Source organism: Mirounga leonina, unplaced genomic scaffold (assembly GCF_011800145.1).
Source record: "Mirounga leonina isolate KUSES-001 unplaced genomic scaffold, KU_Mleo_1.0 Mir_101664, whole genome shotgun sequence".
Lineage (NCBI taxonomy): Eukaryota > Metazoa > Chordata > Mammalia > Carnivora > Phocidae > Mirounga > Mirounga leonina.
In genome coordinates, this window is record NW_023270175.1 from 789054 (window position 1) to 816579 (window position 27526).

At 35.7% G+C, this 27526-nt stretch overlaps 1 protein-coding gene across 1 annotated transcript in view; it reads right to left on the minus strand.

Annotated features, from left to right (window-relative positions):
* Positions 1-486: 486 nt before the first annotated feature.
* The window catches only part of NUP62CL (nucleoporin 62 C-terminal like), a 77721-nt gene continuing 50681 nt past the window's right edge, over positions 487-27526 (minus strand). Inside the window, exons 10-11 of the mRNA XM_035005321.1 lie at positions 24163-24229; positions 487-1346 (exon numbers count right to left, since the gene is read on the minus strand). Coding sequence (XP_034861212.1) covers positions 1252-1346; positions 24163-24229 — 162 coding nt within the window. The 3' untranslated portion in view covers positions 487-1251. The remainder of the gene's footprint in view (positions 1347-24162; positions 24230-27526) is intronic.

Below are 27526 nucleotides of genomic sequence, written 5' to 3' on the forward strand. Positions count from 1 at the left end.
CAACTACTTTATAAGAGTTAAATCTCCAAAAACAATAAGGAAAATGTCTTTATCTAGGGTATAACAGAAATAACACTAGGCTCAAAAATTGGAGATTAACCAAAATTATAGTCCAAAGCTCTTTACCTACAGAAATCATCCACAAAATTAAATGATCTCTGGATTATTTTCATATTCTAAAGTTTTGAGTGGTAACAAAAACTTACCTGATAAACTGCTGCTTTGAGAAGTTTGGGTAGGAATGAAAAGGCCATGTAAACTGATATTTAGTTTACATATAAGGTGGTAAAAATCACTAATACTCATTTCAAGGATATTTTCTTCCTGTAATATGTACCCCTCAGGATGGTCATGTGCAGTCAGTATTACAGAAATTTAGCTCAGTAGTTACAGGCAACTAAGCTCTAGTCACTCACGAACTTTTAAATAAGTTTGCTTTCATGTTATACATTTATTTTTTAGAATATCACCTTTATTTATGACTTAGGTAAAACATGCAACACAAGAGATCAGACTGTTCCCAAGCTAAGAACAAGGCTTTTTCTTGAAAAACAAACAAATACACAAAAGCCAGCAACTATAAGTCATATGCTAAAACCAAATAAAATACCAGGTTATCTGTACATCAAAAATAAATGAATTGCCTGAACCTTACCCTTTTAAAAATAACCTAAGACCTAAATCCGCTCTAATGTTTCTTCTTCTCTGAATTTCTACAGCACACTTTCTGTAATTTATAACACACTTCTTTGTATTATCTATACTGTTTTCATACAGACAGGCATTAATTATATCTCAAACTAGACAGTAAGTTCCTTTGAGGAAAAAGACTACAGTATCTAGCACTATATGTTGAAAGTTAACAGGGACCCAGTAAAGGCTGGCTGGCATCTATTTCTTGGCAAACATTTCTCGATGATCCGTTTAAAGGAAGAAGGACAATGTGTGCTGCTGGTAGAATATGGAATCTAGGAGAGTTTAAGATACGAATTACACACACGGAGTCAATATCTAATAGGTTGCTGCCTAGAGCCAAAAGGGCCAACATAGTTATGATTTGCTAATACTACAAGCCAAATTACAGTTTAATTCTCAACAGCACAATATTTAAATGGAAAAAAAAAAAAACCACATGCAAACTTCATTGCAACCAAAGATTAAGTAGTTAACTGTGAATACTACTCTATTTCACACCACCACAATTTGTAGATAATGTATAATCCCAAAACAACATGCTGAAGATACGGTCATTCAATCAAAAGCAATTCTGATATTGTGTTCTTGCTCTGCGCGACGATGATCCTCAAAAACCTGTGTTACCTCTTCTACTTTCCTTTGCAGCATGCCTACAGGAGGAAAAGTCATGTATCATTAATCCGAGCTCAAAATGTCCCAGGAACCTAATAGCTTACATTCTCACTTCAACATGATTTATAAAACATCAATTTTATTTAATAGCTTTAAGTATTAGAATATACAGGGAAAAATCATCTATCTGTTTAGAAACTATAAAAACAGTGAACAAGACTCTTCTTGATTTCCTCTAATTTTCTGGTAAATAACCGTCTACTTGACATTTATATTTTGTTGAAGAGAAGTGAGAACTGCTTTTTACTCATTACAGCTTCAAAGTGCTATACAAGGTGGTCATTAAATTGAGGGTATAGATTTTGGTAGAGGTCTTTGCCGTCCATAAGCAAATTAGTACACATAGTATATTCACATTTCTGTCCCTTTCTAATGATTTACTTAACTTGGTGGTCAATTTGCTCAGGGGCAGAGCAACACAAAATACCATTAATTTTACCATATAAAACAGCAACATTCTGTAGTAAAAATAAGCTGTCAAAGCAAGCATGATAATCTAGATTTTTCTATTAAGGAGCAGTTGGTCATTTGTGTTAGTGTTCATTAATGCTTACTAGTCAATAAGCAATAGCTGGTGCCAAAGATTTAAAATAAAAACTTTACAAGAGAAAAACTAAAAATTTGAAACAATATACTTTAGTTTTCTTCAGCCAATTGGAAAAGCCCCAATGTTATTCAGTTTTAAAGTATAAAAATACATCATCCTATCTTATGACATACAGGCATTTTGCAAGATCACACCTTAAGAACAAGTATTTTAAATGATGGTTGTCTACTGAAAGGCTAGAAAAACAGAGTACATTGAGCCTGGCAAAATACATCTCCTTTTCCTTCTAATAACTGCAGGGTGCAATTTTTTTTTTTTACCACTAAATAACATTTTTCAATGTGATAGAAGCACAACGAGCACTATAACAAACCATTAACTTGAGGCCGGAAGTGTCAACATAAGCAAAATCTACTTAATTTGCTGATTGATAATGTATTAAGTGCAAAGGAGTACATTTATAAAAATTTTAAAAATCAATGAAATGTCGAGCAACACAAGCCAGCATTATTAAGAGAGCTCTACTATAAACATTTTGTCATGTCTTCAAATTGAATTCTCAAGACTATTTCTATATTAACATACTTTAAATTTTTTAGGAGTTTCATTATTTGAGGGCAAAAACTGCACCTACACACTTAACTGCCCAGAGTTCAGTTCCCATGACATGCATCGGTGATTGGTTCCTGTAGGCCTATGAAATAATACACCATACTAGAAGATAAATGCCAGTAATAGTCAGAATTTGGGGGAAATACACCATACACATTTTGAGATTAAAATGAACTGTACTGGACAATATGAAAATGAAATTAAGAAAGCAATTCCATTCACAACAGCATCAAAAAGAATTAAAACACTTAGAAATAAACCCCTATCAAATGAAGTATAAGACCTGTACACCAAAAAATACAAAACATCGCTAAGAGAAATTAAGAAGATCTAAAGAAATGAAGAGATATCCCATGTTCATGGACTGAAAGACTCCACAGTAGTAAGATGGCAATCCCTCACAGGTTGATCTACAAATTCACTGTAATCCCTATGAAAATTCCAGCAGGCTATTTTTGTAGAAATAGAAAAGCTTTAAAATATACATGGAAAGGACCCAGAATAGCAAAGCAATCTTGAAAAAGAAGACTAAATTGCAAGAATTACACTACACAATTTTAAAACTTACTACAAAGCTACATTAATCAAGATGGTGTAATACTGCATAGGATAGCCATAGAGATCAGTGGAACAGAAAGTCCGGAAATAAAACCTTATATTTATGGTCAATCATTTTTGATGAAGGTGATAAGGCAATTCAGTGGGGGAAAACATAGTCTTTTGCAACAAATGGTGCAGGGACAACTGGATACCTACATGAAAATGAAGTTGAATCCCTACCTCTTAACTCTGCACAAAAATCAACTCAAGGTGCATTATGGACCTATAAGAGCAAAATTATATTTGGAAAATAAAACCCAAATGTCAATCGACTGGTGAATAGATAAGCAAAATGTGGATATCCACACACTGGAATGATACACAGCAATAAAATGGAATGAAGTACTGCTACATGTTACAACATAGATGAAACTTGAAATCATTTAGCCAGACAACAAAGGCCACATATAGTATGATTCCGTTTATATAAACTCTCCAGAAAATACAAATCTCTGAAGACCGAAAAAGTAGACTAGTGGCAGGAACAGGGATCAACTACCAACAGGCAAGAGGGAATTTTTTAGGGTAATGGAAATGTTTTCAAATGGATTATCTGATGTTTGCACAACTCTGAGCTTTAAACAGCCATTGGTTAAGATGATAGTTTTGTGTGTTTAAAATATTTCTTAGGGGCACCTGGGTGGCTCAGTCGTTGGGCGTCTGCCTTCGGCTCAGGTCATGATCCCAGGGTCCTAGGATCGAGCCCCACATCGGGCTCCCTGCTCCGGGGAGAGCTTGTTTCTCCCTCCCCCACTCCCCTTGCTGTGTTCCCTCTCTTGCTGTGTCTCTCTCTGTCAAATAAATAAATAAAAACTTTAAAATACATAAAATATTTCTTAAAAACCACTTCCCTCCAGAAGATTCTGGTAAAACTGCTTCCAGCCAGTCCTATTCTGTGTATGGGACAGAAGTTTTCTTCACCTAAGCGTACTTGCAAATATTTTAGGTAAAGATTAAAGACTTTCATATAAAGTTATGAAAATAAGCAAGTTGGTCATTAAACCCTGACACAGCTTTCTATTATAACTATTTTTATTTTAAGTCATATATATAAATATTAATAGATAGTATTAAATTCATGATCAAAGGAAACAATGTACTTTCATAAACACTGCTATAGTATACCTCTTGTTTTCCTTTTAGAAAAACAATTGGGGCAGTTGGAGAAAAAAAATATCCTGAAGAAATGGTCAAAAGACACAAATAAGCAACTCAGAAAATGAAATACAAATTGTTTATAAATATTTTAAAAATACTCATCCTCACTGGTAACCAGAGGAATGCAAATTAAACAAGGGAAATATTTTCAACCATAAATTTTAGCAAGGAATGATGATGGTGGTGGTAGAATGCTAAAAGGATTTAGAATTAGCACAATTAGGTAATTCAAAGTGGTGCTGAAAGTGGGGCTGTAAGCAGAAATATGAATGATTAAGAGGCAGATCCCTCTATTCCTCCACATTCTACATCTGGGTGATTCTCCCTACCCAAGGCCAGCAGAGGACTTTTCTTTAGAGAGGGTAAACCAGATGGGCTGTGGCTCAGGGATACCAGGGAGAACTGAGAACAAGGAATCTGTACAAAAATAGGGATTAAGTGAAAGTTTGTAAGGGATGAAATAAAAGTCTACAAGCTGAAAATTGAGCCCCAATCCCTTCTCTAACAGCCCCAAGAACTTACTGGATTGCCACTAGGTTTATTAATCTCTAGCCAAGAGTTGGAAGATTCTTCTTTGGAGAATATGACCAACTGAAGAGAAAAATCCTAAATATCCTAAAGGTAATGGTTGGAGATCCTCCAATAAAAAGGCCTTGCCAATTTATCCTATAGTAAGTTAGCAAGACCTACCTACAATTTAGTGTCTATTCCTGAATATAAATGGACAACCAAGAATCACCAGATAGTTGAGGAATATCTCTAATAGAAGAAAGACCAGGGGCACCTTGGTGGCCCAGCAGGTTAAGCGTCTAACTCTTGGTTTCGGCTTAGGTCATGATCTCAGGGTTGTGGCACTGAGCCCCATGTTGGGCTTTATGCTCAGCACGTAGTCTGCTTGGGATTGTCTCCATTTCTCACTCTCTCCTTGCTCTCTCTCTCAAATAAATAAATAAATAAATAGTAAGACCAAAACAAAATTGAAAGATAAAGAAAGCTGGAAGAAACAAACCAGGAAAACTAAAACATTTTTTTAAGATTTTATTTATTTATTTGAGACAGGGAGAGAGCATGAGCAGGGAGAGGGGCAGAGAGAGAGGGAGAAGCTGACTCCCCACTGAGCAGGGAGCCCGACGTGAGGCTTGATCCCAGGACCCTGAGAATATGACCCAAGCCTAAGGCAGACGCTTTACCAACTGAGCCACCCAGGCGCCCCAGGAAGAATAAAACATTTTTAAAAATCATTAATATCGTCAGAGAGAAGATACTGTATCCATGAAATAAGAACTGGATGCTATTTAAAACACACATACACAAATCATAAAACAATACAACAAGCTCTTGCAAACTAAAAATTATGACAGGAAGCAAAGATCAATAGAAAGACTGGAATAAAAAGCTGAGTACTTATCTGAGAAAATTTAACAAAAATACAGCAGAAACCTAATTCCAGAAAATTCCCCCAAACTGATAGAAATTAGTTTCTTGATTGGAAAAGCTCACTGAATACCACCTTAATGGATGAATTAAACCTACACGAAGGCACATCATCTGATATTTCAGTATTGTGGGGAAGATCCTGAAAACTTCCATAGGAAAAAAAAAACCATGAAAATGAAGGGGTCACATAAATGTTCAGGAGTCAGAATGGACCTCAATCTAGAAGACAATGAACAACATTTTCAAATGTTTAAGAGAAAATTATTTCCAAGCTAGATTTTGATAGCCAATACTATCAATTGTGAGGGTAGAATAAAGACCTCTCCCCAAAGAAAACAAAAACAGTAATTTGAAAAGACATATGCACCCTTATGTTTATTGTAGCATTATTTACAATAGCCAAGATGTGGAAGCAACCCTAGTGTCCATCGATAGATGAATAAATAAAGAAAATGTGGTGTATATATACTATGGAATATTACTCAGCCATAAAAATGAAATCTTGCCATCTCCAACAACATGGATGGTCCTAGAGGGCATTATACTAAGTGAAATCAGTCAGAGAAGACAAGTATCATATGATTTCATTCATATGTGGAATTTAAGAAACAAAACAAATAAAAAGAAGAGACAAAAACCAAGACTCAACTACAGAGAACAAACAGGTGGTTGCCAGAAGGAAGGTGGGGGGAGGGATGGGTGAAATAGATAAAGGGGATTAAGAGTATACTTATCTTTTTTAAGATGTTATTTATTTATTTGAGAGAGAGAGCATGAGCGGGGGAAGAGCAGAGGGAGAGGGAGAAGCAGGCTCCCCACTGAGCAGGGAACCCAATGCAGGGCTCTATTCCAGGACCCCAGGACCATGACCTGATCTTAAGGCAGTCGCTTAACCAACTGAGCCACCCAGGCACCCCAAGAGTATACTTATCTTGATGAGCACTTAGAAATATATATAATTGTGGAATCCTTATATTGTACACCTGGAACTAATATAACACAGTATGTTAATTATTCTTGAATAAAAAAAGACCTTTTCAGACATGCAATACTCAAAAAATTTACTTCCCATGCACTCTTTCAGGAAGCTGATGGATTACATGTTATACTAAAACAAGAGAATAAACCACAAAATAAGAAGTATAAGAGCCATGAAACAAAGAAACAGATGGAATACAAGATTGCTATAGAGGGAAGAACCTAGCTGAGTAGTAAACCAAGAGAGCAACAATACCAGATAATAGATTAGAGATTAGAGGGCTCTGGGAAAAAGGAAACCAAGAAGGTGAAATTGATGGATTTAAAGAAAAAGCACAGAATTAGAGAATGAACTACCTACTGGTAAGTATATAGAAAATTTAGCAAATGATGAAATAAACTTCAAAGGAAAACAAAAACTTGTAAAAAAAAAATTGAGACAGGAGCTCCTGGGTGGCTCAGTCGGTTAATCGTCTGACTCCTGATTTCAGCTTGGGTCATGATCTCAGGGTCCTGGGATTGAGTCCCACATCGGGCTCCATGCTCAGTGCGGAGTCTGCTGGAGATTTTCTCTCTGCCCCTCCCCCTGCTCTCTCTCTCTCTAAAATAAATAAATAAATAAATCTTAAAAAAAAGAGAAAGAAGACAACATAATATGCTATATGGCTGGGCTGTGAATAACATTTATAACTCAAACAAATATTGTTCTATGTGTAATTTATGATATGGCTGTGTTGGTAAGATGACAGAAAAGTGTGCTTAAATGCATATATTTATCTACTTCTCTATATGTAGTATGCATATATACTGGGGGGCAGTATGGTGGTATATAGTATTGCACACACACATGCGCACACACACACACATATACATAAAATGAGGTGGTATTAAAGAGTTAAATTCTTACCTCCCATTTGGGGAAGCCAGTACAGAAGGCCTAAAATGGAAAAACTAAAAAGTAACAGTATACATGGTATTTAGAGATATAGAAATATTTTTAAAAAACAGGTGAAATAATTGAAAGTGATTGCTTCTAGGGGGTGGGAAATGGGGTGTCGACAGGGAAGCTGCTATTTTTCATAAACCTTATTAAAAAACTTATACTCTAATTTCAAGGTGGTAGATGAAGAAGACCTAAAATAAGACAGTGAGAGGAATCTACTGAAAAGAAAAGATTCAGGAGCTACTAAGAAGTATAATCATCATCACTTACTGAAGAAATAGAAATTGTTTACCTTAAGTCCCTCAGTAAATAATAGCAACTGTTAGCTGAGAAAAAGAAAAGTTGAAGGAGTTACTGATCTGGGAGGCCCAGGAGAGAGTGAAGATAATGAGTTTAGTTTTACACAAGTTTAATTTGAGGTGCCTTTGGGGTATCTATGTGCAGATGTTTGTTAACATGGAGCTTTATAATAGAAAGTAAAAGAACCATTAGTAAAACTGATGGTTAGAGATGACAACTGAGGTTTAAAAACTGCTGATTTTCAAAAAGCCCTTAAAAGAGAACACTATTAGAGACAAGGAGAGATCTCAAATCAATAATCTAAGTTCCTACCTTAAGAAAATACAAGACAAGCAAAATGAACCTGAAGCAAGCAGAAGGAAGGAAATAATAAAGACTGGTTATCAATGAAATTGAAAACAGGAACACTATAGAGAAAAATCAATGAAACAAAAAGCTGACTCTTTGGAGGAAAAAAAATCAATAAAATTGATTAACCTCTACCAAGACAGAAAAAAATTAAAATAGAAAAAACACAAATCACCAATATAAAGAATGAAACGGCAGATCATCACAGATCCTGTGGTCATTAAAACTACCAAAAGGAAATTCTAAGAACAACTTTATGCTTATAAATTCAACAACTTAGAATTGTACCAACTCCTAGAAAACCATAAATTATGAAAATTCAACCAAGATAATCTGAATAGTCCTAGAAGCATTATAGAAATTGAGTTTGTAATTAAAAACCTCCCAAAAAAGAAATATCCAGGGCCATCTGGTTTCACTGGAGAATTCTACCAAATACTTAAAGAAGAATCAATTCTTCAGACTCTTCTAAAAAAAGAGGCCAGTATTACCCTAATAACAAACCAAGAAATGATAGTACACAAAAAGAGAAATTACAGACCAAAATCTCTCATGAACATTTAAAAATCTCTCGCTTAAAAATCCTCCAGAAAATTCTAGCAAACCGAATCCAACAGTGTACAAAAGAAACTATAAACCATGACCAAGTAGAAGTTACTCCACAAATTTAAGGCTGACTCAACATTAAAAAATGTTATCAACGTATCCTTTTGGTAAATACCTAGTAGTGTAGTTGCTGGATCTTAGGGTAGTTCTAGTTTTAACTTTTTGAGGAACCCCCATACTGTTTTCCAGAGTGGCTGCAACAGTTTGCATTCCCACCAACAGTGTAGGAGGGTTCCCCTTTCTCCACAACCTCGCCAACACCTGTTGTGTTGTTCATTTTAGCCATTCTGATAGGTGTGAGGTGGTATTTCATTGTGGTTTTGATTTGTATTTCCCTGATGATGAGTGATGTTGAACATCTTTTCATGTGTCTCAGCCATTTGGATGTCTTCTTTGGAAAAGTGTCTATTCCTGTCTTCTGCCCATTTCTCACTAGGTATTTACCCAAAGGATACAAAAATACAGATTCAAAGGGGTACATGCACCCCAATGTTTATAGCAGCATTACCAACAATAGCCAAACTATGGAGAGAGTCCAAATGTCCATCAACCGTTAAATGGATAAAGAAGATGTGGTATATATATACAACAGAGTCTCACTCAGCCATTAAAAAGAATGAAATCTTGCCATTTGCAATGATGTGGATGGAGCTAGAGTGTATTATGCTAAGTGAAATAAGTCAGTCAGAGAAAGACAAATACCATATTATTTCACTCACTTGTGGAATTTAAGAAACAAAACAGATGAACATATGGGAGGGGGGGAAAAAGAGAGAGGGAAACAAGCCATAAGTGACTCTTAACGACAGAGAACAAACTGAGGATTGATGGAGGGAGGTGGGTGGGGGATGGGCTAGATGGATGATGGGTATTAAAGAGGGCACTTGTTGTGATGAGCACTGGTGTTGTATGTAAGTGATAAATCACTGAATTCTACTCCAGAAAGCAATATTGCACTATATGAGAACTAACAAAATTTAAATTAAAAAAATATATCAATGCAATCCACCATATCAACAGTTAAAGAAGAAAAAACACACAATTATAGCAATTGATGCAGAAAAAGCATTTGACAAAATCCATTACCCATTCATGATAAAAATTCTCAGCAAGTCAGGAAGAGCATGGAATTACCTAAACTTGATAAAGAGCATCTACGAAAAGTCTACAGCTAACATCATACTTAAAGTGAAAGAGTGAAGGCTTTCCATGGAAACTTAGGAATATGACAAAGATGTCTGCTCTCATAACTCTTACTCAACATAGTACAGGAAGTTCTAGCCAGTGCAATGCGAGGAAAAGAAATAAATGGCATACAGATTGGAAAGGAAGAAATAACTTTCTCTATCTGCAGATGATATAACTACATATGTAGAAAATCCCAAGGAATGAAAAAACAAAACAAAATGAAACAAAACAAAAATTCCTAGATCTAAGAAGTTCAGCAAGCATACATACAAGAAAGCATACATACATGAAAGGCTAAAATTAACAAGACAGGGAACAACAAACATTGGCGAGGATGTGGAGAAAGGGGAACCCTCTTACACTGTTGGTGGGCATGCAAGTTGGACAGCCACTTTGGAAAACAGTGTGGAGGTGCCTCAAAAAATTAAAAATAGAGCTACCCTACGACCCAGCAATTGCACTACTGGGTATTTACGCCAAAGATACAGATGTAGTGAAAAGAAAGGGCACCTGCACCCCAATGTTCATAGCAGCAATGTCCACAATAGCCAAACTGTGGAAAGAGCCGAGATGTTCTTCAACAGATGAATGGATAAAGAAGATGTGGTTCATATATACAATGGACTATTACTCAGCCATCATAAAGGATAAATACCTACCATTTACATCGACATGGATGGAACTGGAGGGTATTATGCTAAGTGAAATAAGTCAATCAGAGAAAGACAATTATCATATGGTTTCACTCATATATGGAACATAAGGAATAGCGCAGAGGATCATAGAGGAAGGGAGGGAAAACTGAATGGGAAGAAATCAGAGAAGCAGAAAAACCATGAGAGACTCTTGACTCCAGGAAACAAACTGAGGGTTGTGGAAAGGGAGGTAGGTGGGGGAATGGCGTTAACTGGGTGATGGGTATTAAGGAGGGCACATGATGTGATGAGCACTGGGTGTTATATGCAACTAATGAATCACTGAACACTACATCAAAAACTAATGATGTACTATATGTTGGCTATTGAATTTAAATAAAAATAAATAGAAACAAAATTGCATTTTTATGTGCTAGCAATGAACATATGGAAACCAAAATTTAAAACATAATACCATTTATCATCACTACAAATAAAACTGTTAAGTATAAATCTCAGAAAACCAAAACATATATAATGTGGGTGCTGGAAATTACAAAATGCTGATGAAAGAAATGAAAGAAAACCTAAATAAATGGTGAGTCATGCCACATTCATGGATGGGAAGATTCAACATAGTAAAAATGTCAATTCTCCCCCAAACTGATCTATAGGTTTAATGTAATTTCTATCAAATCCCAACAAATTTTTATGAGAGGGCAAAGGAATTAAAATGGCCAAAACAATCTTGATGGAAAAAAAAATAATGTGAGAGGAATCCCTCTATCAGATATTAAGGCTTACTATACAGCTACAATAATGAAGACAGAGTGATATTAGTGGAGGGAAACACATATAGATCTATGGGATAGAGAGCCCAGAAAAAGATCCATATGTCAAACTAGGAGCTGACAAAGGTGCAAAAACAATTCATTGGGGAAGGATAGTCTTTTCAGCAACTGGTGTTGAAACAATTGGATATCCATAGGCAAAAAAAAGGAAAAAAGAACCTTGATCTAAACCTCACATCTTAAAGAAAAATTAACTCAAAAATGGATCACAGCCTTAAATGTAAAAGGTGAAACAATAAAACTTGTAGAAAAAAATAAGAGAAAATCTTTGGGATATAGTACTAGGCAAAAAGTTCTCAGATTTGACACCAAAAGCATAATCCATAAAAAAATGGAGAAACTCAAAATTAAAAACTTTTATCCTGTGAGGAATAGACAAATGACAGACTAGGAGAAAATATCTGCAAACCGCAGAGCCGACAGAGGACTAGTATATACCCTAGAATATATAATAAAGTCTCAAAACATTAAAACAAAAAAACAAGGGGCGCCTGGGTGGCTCAGTTGGTTAAGCCTCTGCCTTCGGCTCAGGTTGTGATCTCAGGGTCCTGGGACTGAGCCCCACGTCGGCTCCCTGCTCAGTGGGGAGTCCACTTCTCCCTCTGTCCTTGCCCCTGCTCGTTCTCTCTCTCTCAAATAAATAAAATCTTTAAAAAAAAGCAAGCCAGGGTGCCTGGGTGGCTCAGCTGGTTAAGCGACTGCCTTCGGCTCAGGTCATGATCCTGGAGTCCCTGGATCGAGTCCCGCATCGGGCTCCCTGCTCGGCGGGGAGCGTGCTTCTCCCTCTGACCCTCCCCCCTCTCATGTGCTCTCTCTCTCATTCTCTCTGTCTCAAATAAATAAATAAAATCTTTAAAAAAAAAAAGCAAGCCAATTAGCAATTAGCAAATGGACAAAAGACAAGAACAGACATTTCACCAAAGATGATACGCTGATGGCAAATAAGCATATAAAAAGATGTTCAACATCATTAGCTATCAGGGAAATGAAAATTAAAACTGCAATGATATCACTACATATCTATCAGTATGGCTAAAAGGAAAAAAAAATCGTGAAAATATCAAATGCTGTTGAGGACCCAAATTAGATGTATCATACATCACGGGTGGACATGTAAAATGGTATACCCACTCTGGAAAAAAGTGCAGCAGCTCCTCATAAAACTAAACATGCAACTACCATATTACCAGGAATTACACTCTCAGACATATCCCAGAGAAATGAAAACTTCTGTTCATATAAGAAATCTATACATAAATGCTCACAGAAGCTTTACTTGTGAGTAGCCAAAAACTGGAAACATCCCAGATGTCCCACAACCCAGTAAATGTGTAAAATAAACTGTGGTGCATACATGCTATGGAGTATTAGTCAGCAACTAAAAGGATCGAACCATTGATACACGTAATTTAGATGGATTTCAGGGGAATTACACTGAGCGAAAAATAAATAAATAAAGCCAACATCAAATGGTTATATGATGTATGATTCCATTTATATAGTATCTTGAAATGATAAGATTTTAGAAATGGGTGAACAGATTGGTGGTTTCTAGGAATTAGGAACTGGGTTAGAGATGTGGGAGGAAAGTGGGTGTGGCAATAAAGGGGGAATATGAGGAATTCTTACGGTAATGGAACTGTTCTGTATTTTGACTATGGTAATGGATATACAAACCTACACATGTGATAAAATTGGGTATAACGAAACACACAAACACAATACAAATAAAACCGGGAAAATCTGAACAAGACAGATTATGCTAATGTCAATATCCTGGTTGTGTTACTGTACTACAGCTTTACAAGACATTAGCACTGGGGAAAACTAGATAATGAATAAATAGGACCTCTGTATTATTTCTTCAGCACCTCTATATGATTTCTTACTAGTACATGTGAATGTACAATTAACTCAAATAGTAAAATGTACAAATTTCAATGATGACGACTAACACACACAAATAAGGTTTGGATTCCCAACCTCTTTTCACAGAAGTGCCTGCTCAATAGAATAGGCACATAATATGGCCCCCAGTTTATATGACGTGATAGTTTTAACAAATCTGTTCTCACTACTTAATATGGTTGGCCATCTTCTAGCTTTACGATCTAGGTTTCCTCATTGTTACATGCCTGTTAAGCTAAAGCCATATTTTAAGGTTTTGTATTCGGTTAGGATGCTGTTTAAAAGCAACCTTGAAATCTCAGGAGCTGAATATAATTAAGGTTTATTTTTCATTCAGAAAGGGGAAGAAAGAGATAGGAAGGGGGCAAGGAAAAAAGAAAGAGAGAGAGAGGACATTGTCCTCCTATTTGTCTTAGCTACTTTTAAGAAGATTCCTAGCTTATTAAAATTAAAGTAACATTCAGAATAAATATACGTGAATTCTCAGTACTAACTATGGTCTGATGGGAAGAAGAGTGTTTCTAGAGAATGGACAAAGCTCTCATCTCTGCCATGGGAATGCTCATCCTGGTCTTGCTAATGACACATTAAGTTGGTGATGTGAAGATATTGCTTGTGTACAGCACTACCCATCATACAAAATTAATAAAATATACATTTCAAGGGCGCCTGGGTGGCTCAGTTGGTTAAGCGACCGCCTTCGCCTCAGGTCATGATCCTGGAGTCCCGGGATCGAGTCCCGCATCAGGCTCCCTGCTTGGCAGGGAGTCTGCTTTCCCTCTGACCCTCCTCCCTCTCATGCTCTCTGTCTCTCATTCTCTCTGTCTCAGATAAATAAATAAAATCTTTAAAAAAATATATACATTTCAAGGAAAGGCATAAAAAGAAAAGATCGTGAAGCTATCCTGAATTCCTGGAGACAACATGGTGGAAACAAGGTAGTAGAATTATTACATTATATCTTAAGTGGTCCTCAGACAGTCATCCCATTGAAATATCACTTACTATTCAAGTCTCATTTCAATTCTACCTCTTCCAGGAAATCAACTGAAGATTAGGTTTCTCTTTCTTTGCTGCCCCCACCCCCACACTTAGAACCTGTTCAAGGCAGTGTGCCATTGATGTTTATACCTCCTATACCGATCAACAGTGCCTTGGCCCATAGTAGGTGTTTTGTATTTAACAGTCACAGCTACGTGGTTTTGACTTGTATCTGAGAGAACACATTCCCATTATACAGTACTTCAGTTTTCAAAATGGCTATACATATTATTTTATTTGAGTCCCACAATATCCATCAGGATAGACAGAATTAAAAACTCAAGAAGGTAAGGTTCAGTAACTTCCCAAAGGCCAAACCTAATGAAAAATGATACCAGGATTCATATCTTCAGACTCCCATCTCCGAGTGCTTTTTCTATTACAGTGTGCCTATTTGTCAAATGCTGTGAAGAGTTTAAAGAAAAAGTACTATGTTGAGCTAATAATTGGCACCACAGAATAATGCTATTTGTTGTCCTTTCAAACACTGAAGTGCTCAAAATAAGGCAGGCCTATCTGAACCCCATCTAGGGAGATTTCATTGGTGAAATACTATCAGGCCATTTTATCTATGAGGTAGCCATACAGCATGGGCCCCAAAACAGCATTATAGCAAGACTCCAACATATTTATAGTTTTTAGTCACTAGTAGGAAGAAAATTGCTTTGGAGAAAAATCTGTATATCTCACAAACAATATAAATCCTGCTATTTGGGAGTGATTTAAATCATGTTACATATAATTCATCTGGGGAGGCTCTCCAGCTGAGGAAATTCACTTGGGCACAAAATGTACATAAGCAGGATTAGTGAGAAATCTAATTTTGCAGATGCATTGAGTGTATTTCAAATCTGGATTTACATATAGAAAAGGAATGTTAGAAGTGGAGCTCCGAGAATGTTAACCATCACGCACTATTTCCTAACAGGAGCTGAAGACTTCATCATGTTTAACCTTCATACCCTAATCTTACCTACAAGAGATTATTTAGAATCAAGGAACAATAATGTGACAATAAATCTATCTTGTCTGTAAAGGGGAGTGGAGACGAGGAGGTAGCTCATTAAACAATGGAAAGACATAAAATACCTTTCAGTTAACTGCAGTGGAAAGAAGCGAGTACCTGTCTCTGTTGAGCTTGAGAGACCCTTAGAGTGAGCTGCCACATCTCTGGCAGATCAAGAGCATTTTCTTCTCAAGTATCAGAAGTGGAACACTACACTCCAGAACACAATAGATGACCTTGCTGATCAACCAATGTCACCAAGATTTTTCAAAGAATTTAAGAAAAAGAGGAGGTAAAAGAAACCACCTTCATCAGTAAATCAGATTTTGTTTTCGAGGATGAAAAGGAAGACATTTTATTTGGAATTCAAAGGCATCTTTTGGCATCTCAGCATTTGATGCTCTTCAGATATAAGAGGGATGAAAGTAAACTAATAAAAATATTTTTAAAGCATTTACCTGGACCAAGCTTCTTAAAAAAAATATGGCACGGTGACTATAGTTAATAATACCGTATTGCATATTTGGAAGTTGCCAAGAAAGCAGATTTTAAAAGTTGTCATCACAAGATTCTTATGATGAGCAAAAAAATTTTTTTTAACTATGTAAGGTGACAGATGTTAACCCGACTTATTGTGGCAATCATTTCACAATATATACAAATAATGAATCATGGCATTGTGCCCCTGAAAATAATATAATGTTATATGTCAAATCTACCTCAATTTTGCCTTAAAAAAAAAAAAGGTTTAAAAATACCCAACCCTGAAAACTCTAATTTAAAATAATCCCCTTGGGCGCCTGGGTGGCTCAGTTGGTTAAGCGACTGCCTTCGGCTCAGGTCATGATCCTGGAGTCCCGGGATCGAGTCCGCATCGGGCTCCCTGCTCGGCAGGGAGTCTGCTTCTCCCTCGGACCCTCCCCCCTCTCATGTACTCTCTTTCTCATTCTCTCTGTCTCAAATAAATAAATAAATAAATAAAAATCTTTAAAATAATCCCCTCAAACAATAAATATTAACATTGGGTAAAAATGAATTATAGTTGTGACATATCACAAAAAAGCTGCTTCTCTGAAATGATCCTGAAGGCATTTTATGCAAGAGTTAGTCACACCACACTAGACAACTAAGAATGTTTTACATCAAAAAGAAAAAATAAGGTGATCAGAGACCGGTGCTAATGGGAATGTATTTTGGAAACATCACAAAATTCCTTCTGGCATTTTTAGTTACTCCAAGGAGTCTTCTCTTTCTTCCCTAAATAGCAGTCAAAATGTTGTAAGCAGATATTAAATAATTATGGGGCTGTAACCCATAAGAGACGGCAAAGATCATGGATGAAATATATTTTAGTCATGATGCTTTCGGACACTTCACCAAAAAAGCAAAATGTCATGAAAATACTCAAGGAACTTGTAGAACTTACAAAGAATGATAAGTTTAAGATTTTATGCCGCCCATCCCTTTATTGTGGCATGTAATAAATATTAATGTTATGGACCCAACAATGGTTTGGTATATGGAGAAACAAAAAATGCCTGTCCTTCGCCCCTACCTCCCCCGCTCTGTAAGAGAAGTAGCTCCATATATTTAAAATGAATAGCAAATTAGCTCAGATTGATTGTCAACTCTGTCCTAAGTGGTCCCAGAAGAGCTGGAGCTGCTGCAGTGTCAGTGACTGCCAACTCAGAAGACAGATGTGTGACTGCAGCATTACCATCAAGCAAACCTTGAAATAAGGCTGTAAATTTTTACAGAGAAAGACAAAAGAGGAAAGTGGTATTTGGCTATCGCTACTATTAACTCTCAATTATCTATACTGATCAGGAGGAAAAGAGGCAGAGATAATGTTAAACAATGGATGAGTATCAAATTTGAGAACTGGTCAATATCAGCACATGTTCAGACATTCCCTGATTCAATGCTCTCGTATTTAATCTCTGACCACTTTCCAGCTCAGTCCCATCACAGTCAGTTCTACGGAGTTTGGAGAAGAAAAGGGGCCGGCTTCTCTATAACTCATTCATGAATACTGAACAGTTGATTGGACAGTGCAATCTTTTAACATATTTAAAGTATACTGTGTGGTTTCTAAGTCACTTTTAAAGATACACTGATTTTTAAGTTAAATACATGGTCCTATTAGCATTACAGTTGCTATGTCTTACAATAGGAAAAAAATTCATACCAATGTTAAGGATATTAAACCACAAAAACATTCCCCATAAGCCTTTTAAAATACAGATTTTGACATTAAAATCATTTTTAAAAATCTATACAGTTACGGGTGCCTGGGTGGCTCAGGCGGTTAAGCATCTGCCTTTGGCTCAGGTCATGATCCCCAGGACCCAGGGTCCTAAGATGGAGCCCTGCCTTGGGCTCCCTGCTCAGTGGTTAGCCTGCTTCTCCCTCTCCCTCTGCCCTTTCCCCTGCTTGTGCTCTCTCTCTTTTTCTCTCTCTCAAATAAATAAAATTTAAAAAAAAAAAAACCCTATACAGTTAGAGATTTTTCTTCAGGAAAAAATATATTATTTCCATTGCTAAGATAACACATGAATTAGTTTTTCTAAAACTATTATTTGCATGTGAGTTTAACCTTAAACTTCTCAGGCCACAGACCATTTCAGCAGATGTGATCTCATTAACTATTAAAAAGCAAAATAAACCACCACCACCACCAAAAAAAAAAAAAAAAAAAAAAAACTAAACTCTCTTGGCATAATTAAAGCCTGACACTCTCTATTACTTGATCATGTTATTTCCTGATATGAAAATGAAAGGTTCCTTGGATGGGAACAGCAAAAAGAAGCCCACAGCAGTAGGAATTACTGGGCTTTTCCCCCTCTCTTCATCATAACCTCCACTGTCTCAGTTGAGAATCTACAGGAGACCTCATTGCGTCTCCAGCTCAACTGAATTTTAAGCAAAAAAGTAACTCCCAGTAATCATTACTATCCATAGTCTTATTCTTTTTACCCTGTGTTGACTAAGAAATTTACCCAGTTAGAAAAGATGTCCGACACAAAGTACTACGATTATCATACTTTGAAAACCCTTGTCCTCTACTGTTGGTACATGATTAAGATTTTTTTTTTTAACATCCAGTGATGCCTACATTAGAATTGTTTTGAGAGCATACCAGGAGAAATAATACTGTTCTGGTAGTCAGGAAATTTGAATTCTGGTCCTAGCTTTGCCAGTAATGAGCTGTGTGTTCTTAGGGAAGTCATTTAACCTGTCTGGGCCACGGTTTCTTCATTTATATGAAGTAAGTCCTCTGCAGCACTAGCTGGAAAACATTGGCTGAGAGCCTTGATATTTCACTTATGACAAAGAAGATCCCAGCCAAGAGAAAAAAATTACTGTAATCTTTCTTTACAGCATATTTACACTTTGACATCCCCCTAACTCCACCCAAGATACATTGCTCTCTGTAGGAAAATATGCAACACACAGGAAGACAACTGAGTCAAACTGCATAATCTCATTCCTCTGTGCTTTCCAGTCACTGGCATTCCATCTCAGCCATTCTTACAACTTCTCCAAGGTAAGTAATTTTCAGTGATAATCTTCCTGGAAATGCCTTCCCTAGACCAATTTAATAGCTACTTTTTGAATCAAATGGCTTTGTTGTCTTTCTCCTCTCTCTCTCTCCTATACACAGTAATCTCTGATAAAGAGTTCTGCCATTGTTATTTACTAACCACCAACCTGGGCCAGGCACTGCTTCAGGAAAGTTCAACATTGTTTCTTTTAGTCCTTATAAAAGGACCCTGAAAGGTAAATATTCTTCCTTATTTTTCAAATGAGGATATAGACTCAGGGAGATTAAGTAACAGTTAAGGTCACACAACTATTAAGTGGTAATGCCTTGACTTGAACCCGTCCATACCTATCAGACTCAGAAACTTCTCCCTATCAGGTAATTAATGCTAAAGCAATATAGAACTTAACATCCCTCTGATGGTTCAAAAGAGTTTAGAAAGGGAGAGGACACTTCTTCTGAGAGAAGGAAGTAAAGGTGGAGGATGGTACAGGTATGTCTAGAAGGGAAAAAAAGGTAAAGAAGTTCATGGCTGATGACCTCTATTAATGAAGAGAATAAGGAATCTGGAAATGAGAAATGAGAAAAGTTGTATTATTTTCATACTACATCTTTAAAAAAGAGTAACAATTGCCTAACTAGCCCCCATTTATCTCAATTACTGAGGTCTCACTAATACTCCTTATTTTAGGCAAAAGTCTATAAAAATTATTTTCCCTATATTTTTATTTTAAATCCATGGAAAGTTGAGAGAATAGTAAAAATCACAAACTTGTATATCCTTTATGTAGATTAACGCCCTGTTATTATTTTGCCTCAAATTGCTCAATCTCTTTCTCTTCACAAGATTTTGGTTGAACCACTTGAAAGAAAACTAGTCATGACACTTCTCTAAATAATGTAGCATAAAGCTTCTAAGAATAAAATGTTTTCCTACACAATCACAGTAACACACGTAAAAAAATAAAAAAATTCATTAATATCATTTAATATACAGTTCTTATTCAGTTTCCCCAATTGTTCTAAATAACATCTTCTTGAGAAAACATAGGTGATAAGCTCCTTGACATCGGTCTTGGCAATGATTTTTTGGATCTGACTCCAAAAGCGAAGGTGACAAAATTAAAAAACAACAACAACAAATAGGACTATATTTAAAAAAAAAAAATCTGCACAGCAAAGGAAACCATTAACAGAATGAAAATGCAACCCACTGAATGGGAGAAGATATTTGCAAATGATATATCCAATAAGGGGTTAATATCCAAAATATATAAAGAACTTATACAACTCAATACCAGAAAAACAATCCAATTAAAAATGGGCAGAAGACATGAATAGATATTTTTTTCAAAGAAGACACACAGATGGCAAACAGACATATGAAAAGATGCTCAGCATCAGTCATCATCAGGGAAATGAAAATCAAATTCACAATGAGATATCACCTCTACCTGTCAGAATGCCTATTATCAAAAAGATAAGAAATAACAAGTGTTGGTGAGAATGTGGAAAAACAAGGACCCTCATGCACTTTGGTGTAGGCACTATGAAAAACAGTATGGAGGTTCCTCAAAAAATTAAAAATAGAACTACCAATGACCCAGCAATTCCAGTACCATGTGTTCATCTGAAGAAAATGAGAACACTAATTTGAAAAGATATACATGCCCTTTGTTAATTGCATCATTATTTACAATAGCCAAGATATGGCCCTAGTCTTTAGTGTCCATTGCTGGATGAATGGATAAAGAAGATTTGGAACACAGAGAGGAGGTGGATGGGGGGATGGGTGAAATAGGTGAAGGGGATTAAGAGTACACTTATCATGATGAGCACTGAGTAATGTACAGATATTGTTGAATCACTATATTATACACCTGAAACTAATACAACATCATTAATTATACTGGAATTAAAAATTTTTTTAGAAAAAGAAGATTTGGTATACACACACACACACACAATGGGATACTACTCACCCATAAAAAAATGAAATCTTGCCATTTGTGACAACAAGGATGGAACTAAAGGGTATTATGCTATGTGAAATAAGTCAGACAAAGACAAATACCATATGATTTCACTTATATGTGGAATCTAAAAAACAAATGAACAAACAAAACAAAACAAAACTCATAAATACAGAGAACAGCACAGTGTTTGCTAGAGAGGAGAAGGCGAAATGGGTGAAGGGGGTCAAGAGGTACAAACTGCAATTATAAAATAAATAAGTCATGGGGATGTAATGTACAGCATGGTGACTATAGTCAATAATACTTTCGTGTATACTTGAAAGTTGCCAAGGAAGTAAATACTAAAATTTAATATCACTAATCATAAGAAAACAATCAGACATTCTACAGCTAGAGACATTTTGGAAGATAATGTAGTATTCTTCTAAAAAATGTTTAACTGAATAAAATCACAAAATAATCAGACACTCTATGTGTAACACATTGTGAAATATAATTGGCTTGGGACTTTTTAAAAAAAGTCAGTCATGGGAAACAAAAAAAATTCAAGAAAAATTTTTTTGTAATTCTGTATGATGATGGTTGCTAACTAGACTTATTGTGATGATCATTTCACAGTGTATATAAATGTTGAATCATTATTTGTACACCTGAAACTAATACAATGTCATAGTTCAATTATACCTCAATAAAAAATAAAAAGAAAGGAAGGCAGGCAGTAAGAAAGGAAGGAAGGCAAGGAAAGAAAGGGGGAAAGAAAGCGAACGAGAGAATGAAAGAGAGAAAGAACAAAAGAATGAAAGAAAGAAGGAGAGAAGAGAAGAAAGTCTTCTTGGTTTTGATCCAGTATCCAAAATTAACATAGTAGACGACTTAATTGTTATGTTTCTTTTAATCTGAGACAATCCCCTTAACTTGGTTTTGAATTTTTTTTGTTTCCCATGACTGACTTTTTAAAAAGTCCCAAGCCAATTATGTTTCACAATGTGTTACACATAGAGTGTCTGATTATTTTGTGATTTTATTCAGTTAAACATTTTTTAGAAGAATACTACATTATCTTCCAAAATGTCTCTACCTGTAGAATGTCTGATTGTTTTCTTATGATTAGATTCAGATGAACCAGTTTTGATAAGAATATTACATCTATGATATTGTATATTTCTTATCATGTCAGATCAAGAGGCACATGGAGTTATCCCACTATTAGTGATATTAAATTTTATCACTTGGTTAATGTGGTACTTGTCAGATAGTTCTGTTGTAAAGGCACATTTTCTTCTTTAAAATTTTTAAGTAATGTGTGGAGTGATACTTTTGAGACCATGTAAATATCCTGTTCCCCAACAATCTTAAACTCAGTGGTATTAGCATTTACTGATGACCCTTGCCTGAATCATCATGATGCTGGGGAGGCAAAATGGTGGCTTTCTCACTAAACTGTACAATTAAAATGGGTGAAATTGTGCTCGCTTAGGCAGCACACATACTAAAATGGGTGAGATTTATGATATGTAAATTATACTTCAATAAAACTGCTTTTTTAAATTAACCCAGTAACATGCAATCTGTATTTAGTCCATTCCTTCTAGCATATTTTTTCTGCCAAGAAATGACTGACAGCTGAAACATTTTATAAATGAGGCAAGGTATTCAAGATCAGGGTAAGCTTAATAATGCTCTGTTGAAATTTTTTTAATTGTGATTCTCTAATTCTATCATTCTCTCCACAATTATTAGCTGTCACACTTCTATAAAGGCTTTTCCCTGCACTTCCCATTTCTCTCTCTCTCCCTCCCCCTCCCCACTTTCTCCCTCTCCTCCTCCCTCTCCTATCACTGCAGATTCATGGATTTCCCCCCCTCAGTGTATTATAATAATCCATTACTGATATTCTTTTTGATGTTCAAACCATTCTAATTTGGCCAATAGAAGCCCATTCAAGCACAGTTTTGTGTCCTGATATAACACCATTAGTTTTGAACAATCTATTTTCTTCTATGAAAAGTTCCCGGGGTGCCTGGGTGGCTCAGCCGGTTAAGCATCTGACTCTTGACTTCTGCTCAGGGTCCTGAGATCAAGCCCCAGGTCACGCTCTGTGCTGAGCATGGAGCCTACTTAAAATTCTCTCTCCCTCCCTCTCCTTCTGCCCCCTTTCCCATGCTTGTACTCTCTCTCTCTCTTTCTCTCTCTCAAAAAATAAAAATAAAAAAGTTCCAAACTCAACCTGCACATTCCCTGCCTGAAACCTGAGATTAGATATTTCCCCAAGAAGCCTTGGTTACTTTTAATGGGAATGGTTTTTAGAAACCAAGATTTAGGTTCTTGATGTGCTGTTCATTGCTACTGGGGTTAGTCATTGCTTCTTGGCCCTTTCTATAAACAGAACAAGGGACCAGGAAGTCATACTAATATTTGCATCAAATTTACAATGCAAACATAAAAGAAGGAACAGAATAGTATCTTCTATTTTATCTTGTCTTCCATTATCATCACTATCCTTATGCCTCTGCTTTTTCCTACAATATATAGGATGGCAATAATATCATTATTATATAGTATAATTCTGAAACTAACAATAACCTATTAAGAAAGTTTAAGATTTCTTTGCAGTTCTTTCTGTCCTTAAATTATATACTAGTAAGAATGTACTATCAAGAACACCATGTTCAAAAGTTATCTGAGCTGGATGATTATGTTATAGTTACCCAGGTTTGCTTGGTTTCAGTTTGTATGTATCCAATTTTAGCATTTGTCTTTCTTCCCAGTATTTTTGGCTTAATTCTAGTTTTTGAGTATTTAAACTTTTATGTGGGCCAAAAATCAAAACTATATTAAGAGGTATACATAGAGAAGTCCTGCTTCTGTCCCTATCTCCCCAACCTCATTCCTATACAGCCCCTATTTTCATTAGTTTCTAGTTTATTCTTACTGTGTTCCATTTTATAAAAACAAGCAATTATAGTTCTTCAGAATTAATGTATACATACTGTAAGTTAAGTTAAACCCCTATAACCAAGCTCTCATTTGAGTGTGGTCGTGGTGCACAAAACCTGACTTGTGTCACATTTTCTACTTGCAATAACAGATAGCTTCACATACAAATAAACTCCCACCTGAATTCCGATTAATCCACTGTAGAGAGTCCATATGAGCATTCAGGATCTTGCAGATCTGCTGAAGCTAAAAACACATACAAAATTTTTAATTATGATAATTCTGATATGGTAAACAAAACAAACATAAAAAATTGAAATTAGGAAATGACTTTTCCTTTCTTTTGGTAAGAAATGGACTGAGGATATATAAAGTATTAATGGCTTTTTTTTGCTATTTCATATTTGTAATGTTCATTACATCTTTCTATTATTTCAATCTAACTATTTTGTAACTGTCAAGAATTTGACTCCTGTAATTCAATAAGACACTGACTACTACAGTACAAAAATAAGTTAAAAAAACACTAAGAGACATTTCACAAGACACAAAATTCATATAAAATTTAAAATACTACTTTTTTCAACCAAATCAGCAATTTTTTGTTGAGGTATAACTGACAGATAACATTCTATTAGTTTCAGGCATATAACGTAATGGTTTGCTATTTGTATATATTGCAAAATGATCACCACAATATGTCTTGTTAACATCTATCACCATATGTAGTTAAAAACTTTTTTCTCTTGTGATAATAACATTTAAAGATCTAATCGCTTAGCAATTTTCAAATTTGCAATACAGTATTATTAACAATAGTCGCCATGCTGTACATTATCATCCCCATAACTTATTTTATACCTGAAAACTTGTACCTTTTGACCACCTTCACCCATTTCACCCACCACCCAACCCTGCCTCTGGCAACCACCAATCTGTTCTCTGTATCTATGAGCATGTATTTTTGGTGTTGGTGTTTTTAAATTCCACACATAAGTGTGATCATATGGTATTTGTCTTTCTCCGTCTCACTTAATTTCACTTAGCATAATGCCCTCAAGGTCCAACCATATTGTTGCAAATAGCAAGATTTCCAAGTCAGCAATTTTTAATAAATGGTAATACTCAGTTGTCAACTGTGTGGAGAAAATAGGTACATTCTTATACAGCCTATAGTAATAAAAATTGACCCAACCCTTCAAAATGTAATTTTTACAATATATATCAACAGTCTTAAAATATTCATACCTTTTAACTCAATATATTCTACTTCTAGGAACCTATCCAGAGGAAATAATCAGATCTAAACATAACTGGTCATTACAGAGTAACTGTATAATGGCAAAAAATTGGAAACAGTCTCTCCATCAATTTAAAACAGTAATTCAACATATTATGGTAAAATCACCTCTAATGAAATATTATAAAGTCATAAATATTTTCAAAGATTTCCAGTTTTCAAAGAATGCTTAAAATTTTGAGAAAACACTGTGAAAGAATATGAAATGAAGACAGAATACAAAACTCCATATACGTATGTTTCCAATGCTATTTAAAACAAAAGGAGAATTTTTACCAGCATAGCAAAAAGACTTGGAAAAAATATACCAATATATTAGCAGGGTACTGGTAATAGAGGTGATTTAATTTTCTTCACAGATTTCCGTATTTTCCAAGCTTAATACATTGAGTAAGTATATGTATTAACTTTGTAATGAGACACACTAGACATTTAAAATTTCTTAGAATGCTTTTGAAGACTATTCTAGTAAAGTCCAGGATAATAATGGAAGTAGGAGGAAATGAAAATGTTACCACACTTAAAAGAACAGTATGTAATGAAAACAGAAATTTCGTGTATTTTAACATAACAAATAGAAATACAACTTGTAGTAGGAACAATGAGTTTTTGTAAGAAAATGTAACTGAAGACCATATACCACAATATGGATCTGCTTAATAAAAATTTTAGGTATTAGGTGGTCTCTCCCATCTCCCCCACACTCCCCTACTCTCTACCCCATCCCCCACCACTGCCCCTGCATACAAACAGTAAAAATAAACAGGTAAATCCCAACACTGTGAATAGTGTTAAACACTGTGGCTATTTTTCTACCCTGGTGTATGGCCCACAGTAAGGAAGCTTTGTTGATCTGGTTACAATAAATTATCTTCAAGAATATTATTGTTCAGGGCGCCTGGGTGGCTCAGATGGTTAAGCGTCTGCCTTCGGCTCAGGTCATGATCCCAGGGTCCTGGGATCGAGTCCCGCATCGGGCTCTCTGCTCCTTGGGAGCCTGCTTCTCCCTCTGCCTCTCTCTCTCTCTGTCTGTCTGTCTCTCATGAATAAATAAATAAAATCTTTAAAAAAAAAAAAAAAAAAAGAATATTATTGTTCAGCAAATGTTTTCTCTGCTTCTTGCCCAGTGATTTATGCTATCTGAGAAAAGAGATGAATTGTTGCTGATCTCTTGCTTCTTTTGTCCTGCTATTGAGCAGCAATTATCTTTAATTCACTCATCTTAAACATCTCAATCACCCTTGTGAGGAAAAACAAAAAGAAAAGACTCACACCATTTACTCCCCACTACCAAAATAAAACAATCCAAGTAGAAAAAAAGGATAAGGATAGGATTACAGTCCCTTTTTACTTACTCTGTTCAGGTTTTCTTATTTTATTTCAACACAGAGAGACTAGATTTCAGCTCTGCCTCATGTCTAAATCTGCATGTATTTATTTATGCATAAAAATTCTTTTATAATTGTGGACTTTATAATCACAATGCTGAGCTAATATTTCATAAAAAGAAAACTTATATTCTGTCAACTCTTGATCATCTATGTGAACACAAGGAGATGGTAGCATGGATAATCCCAGACTAATTTGTATTTGTCTTTGTTCAATTTTAGATTCACCCAAAGTAGAGAATGGCATACTTTTTATAGCTAGAGGGGACTTCAAGATCATTTAAGTCCACCCTTGACATTTTGCAAAAGAAGGAGCTAAGATCCAGAGAGATTAAGTGACTTAAATAAGATTCTAATGCTTTCTCAACTATACCATGCTGTCTCTTTATAATTAAAAAAAGCTAGTAATGTGTACATAGATAAAGAACTGTCTGTATGATTGGACAAAGAGCTTACTAAAGAATAATCACGATATATATTCTTTGTCCTCACCTACCCAGATTCTGGCCCCACTCTGAATTATACTCAACAGACAGAGAGTACAATGGGAGTTCCTACAATGGGAGATTCCTCTTACCATTACTGCCAGGGAGTGAGAAAGGGGAAAAAGGAGAACTCCCATTTAGTTGCTAAGACAATTGGGAAAGGTAGAGGAAAATAAGCTCTTTAATTAGAGCATAGATAAAGGGGAAAAGTACCAATCCTTTCCTATGGCCAAATTAATTCAAAACATCTCAACCCTCTAATTGGAGCCTCAGGTTTATTTTCCCATGCTAAAGTACACTGACATTATGAGGTAGGTAGATTGTACAAGGCAGGGGGAAACCTAATAATCACATCTAACAAAGTTTCTAT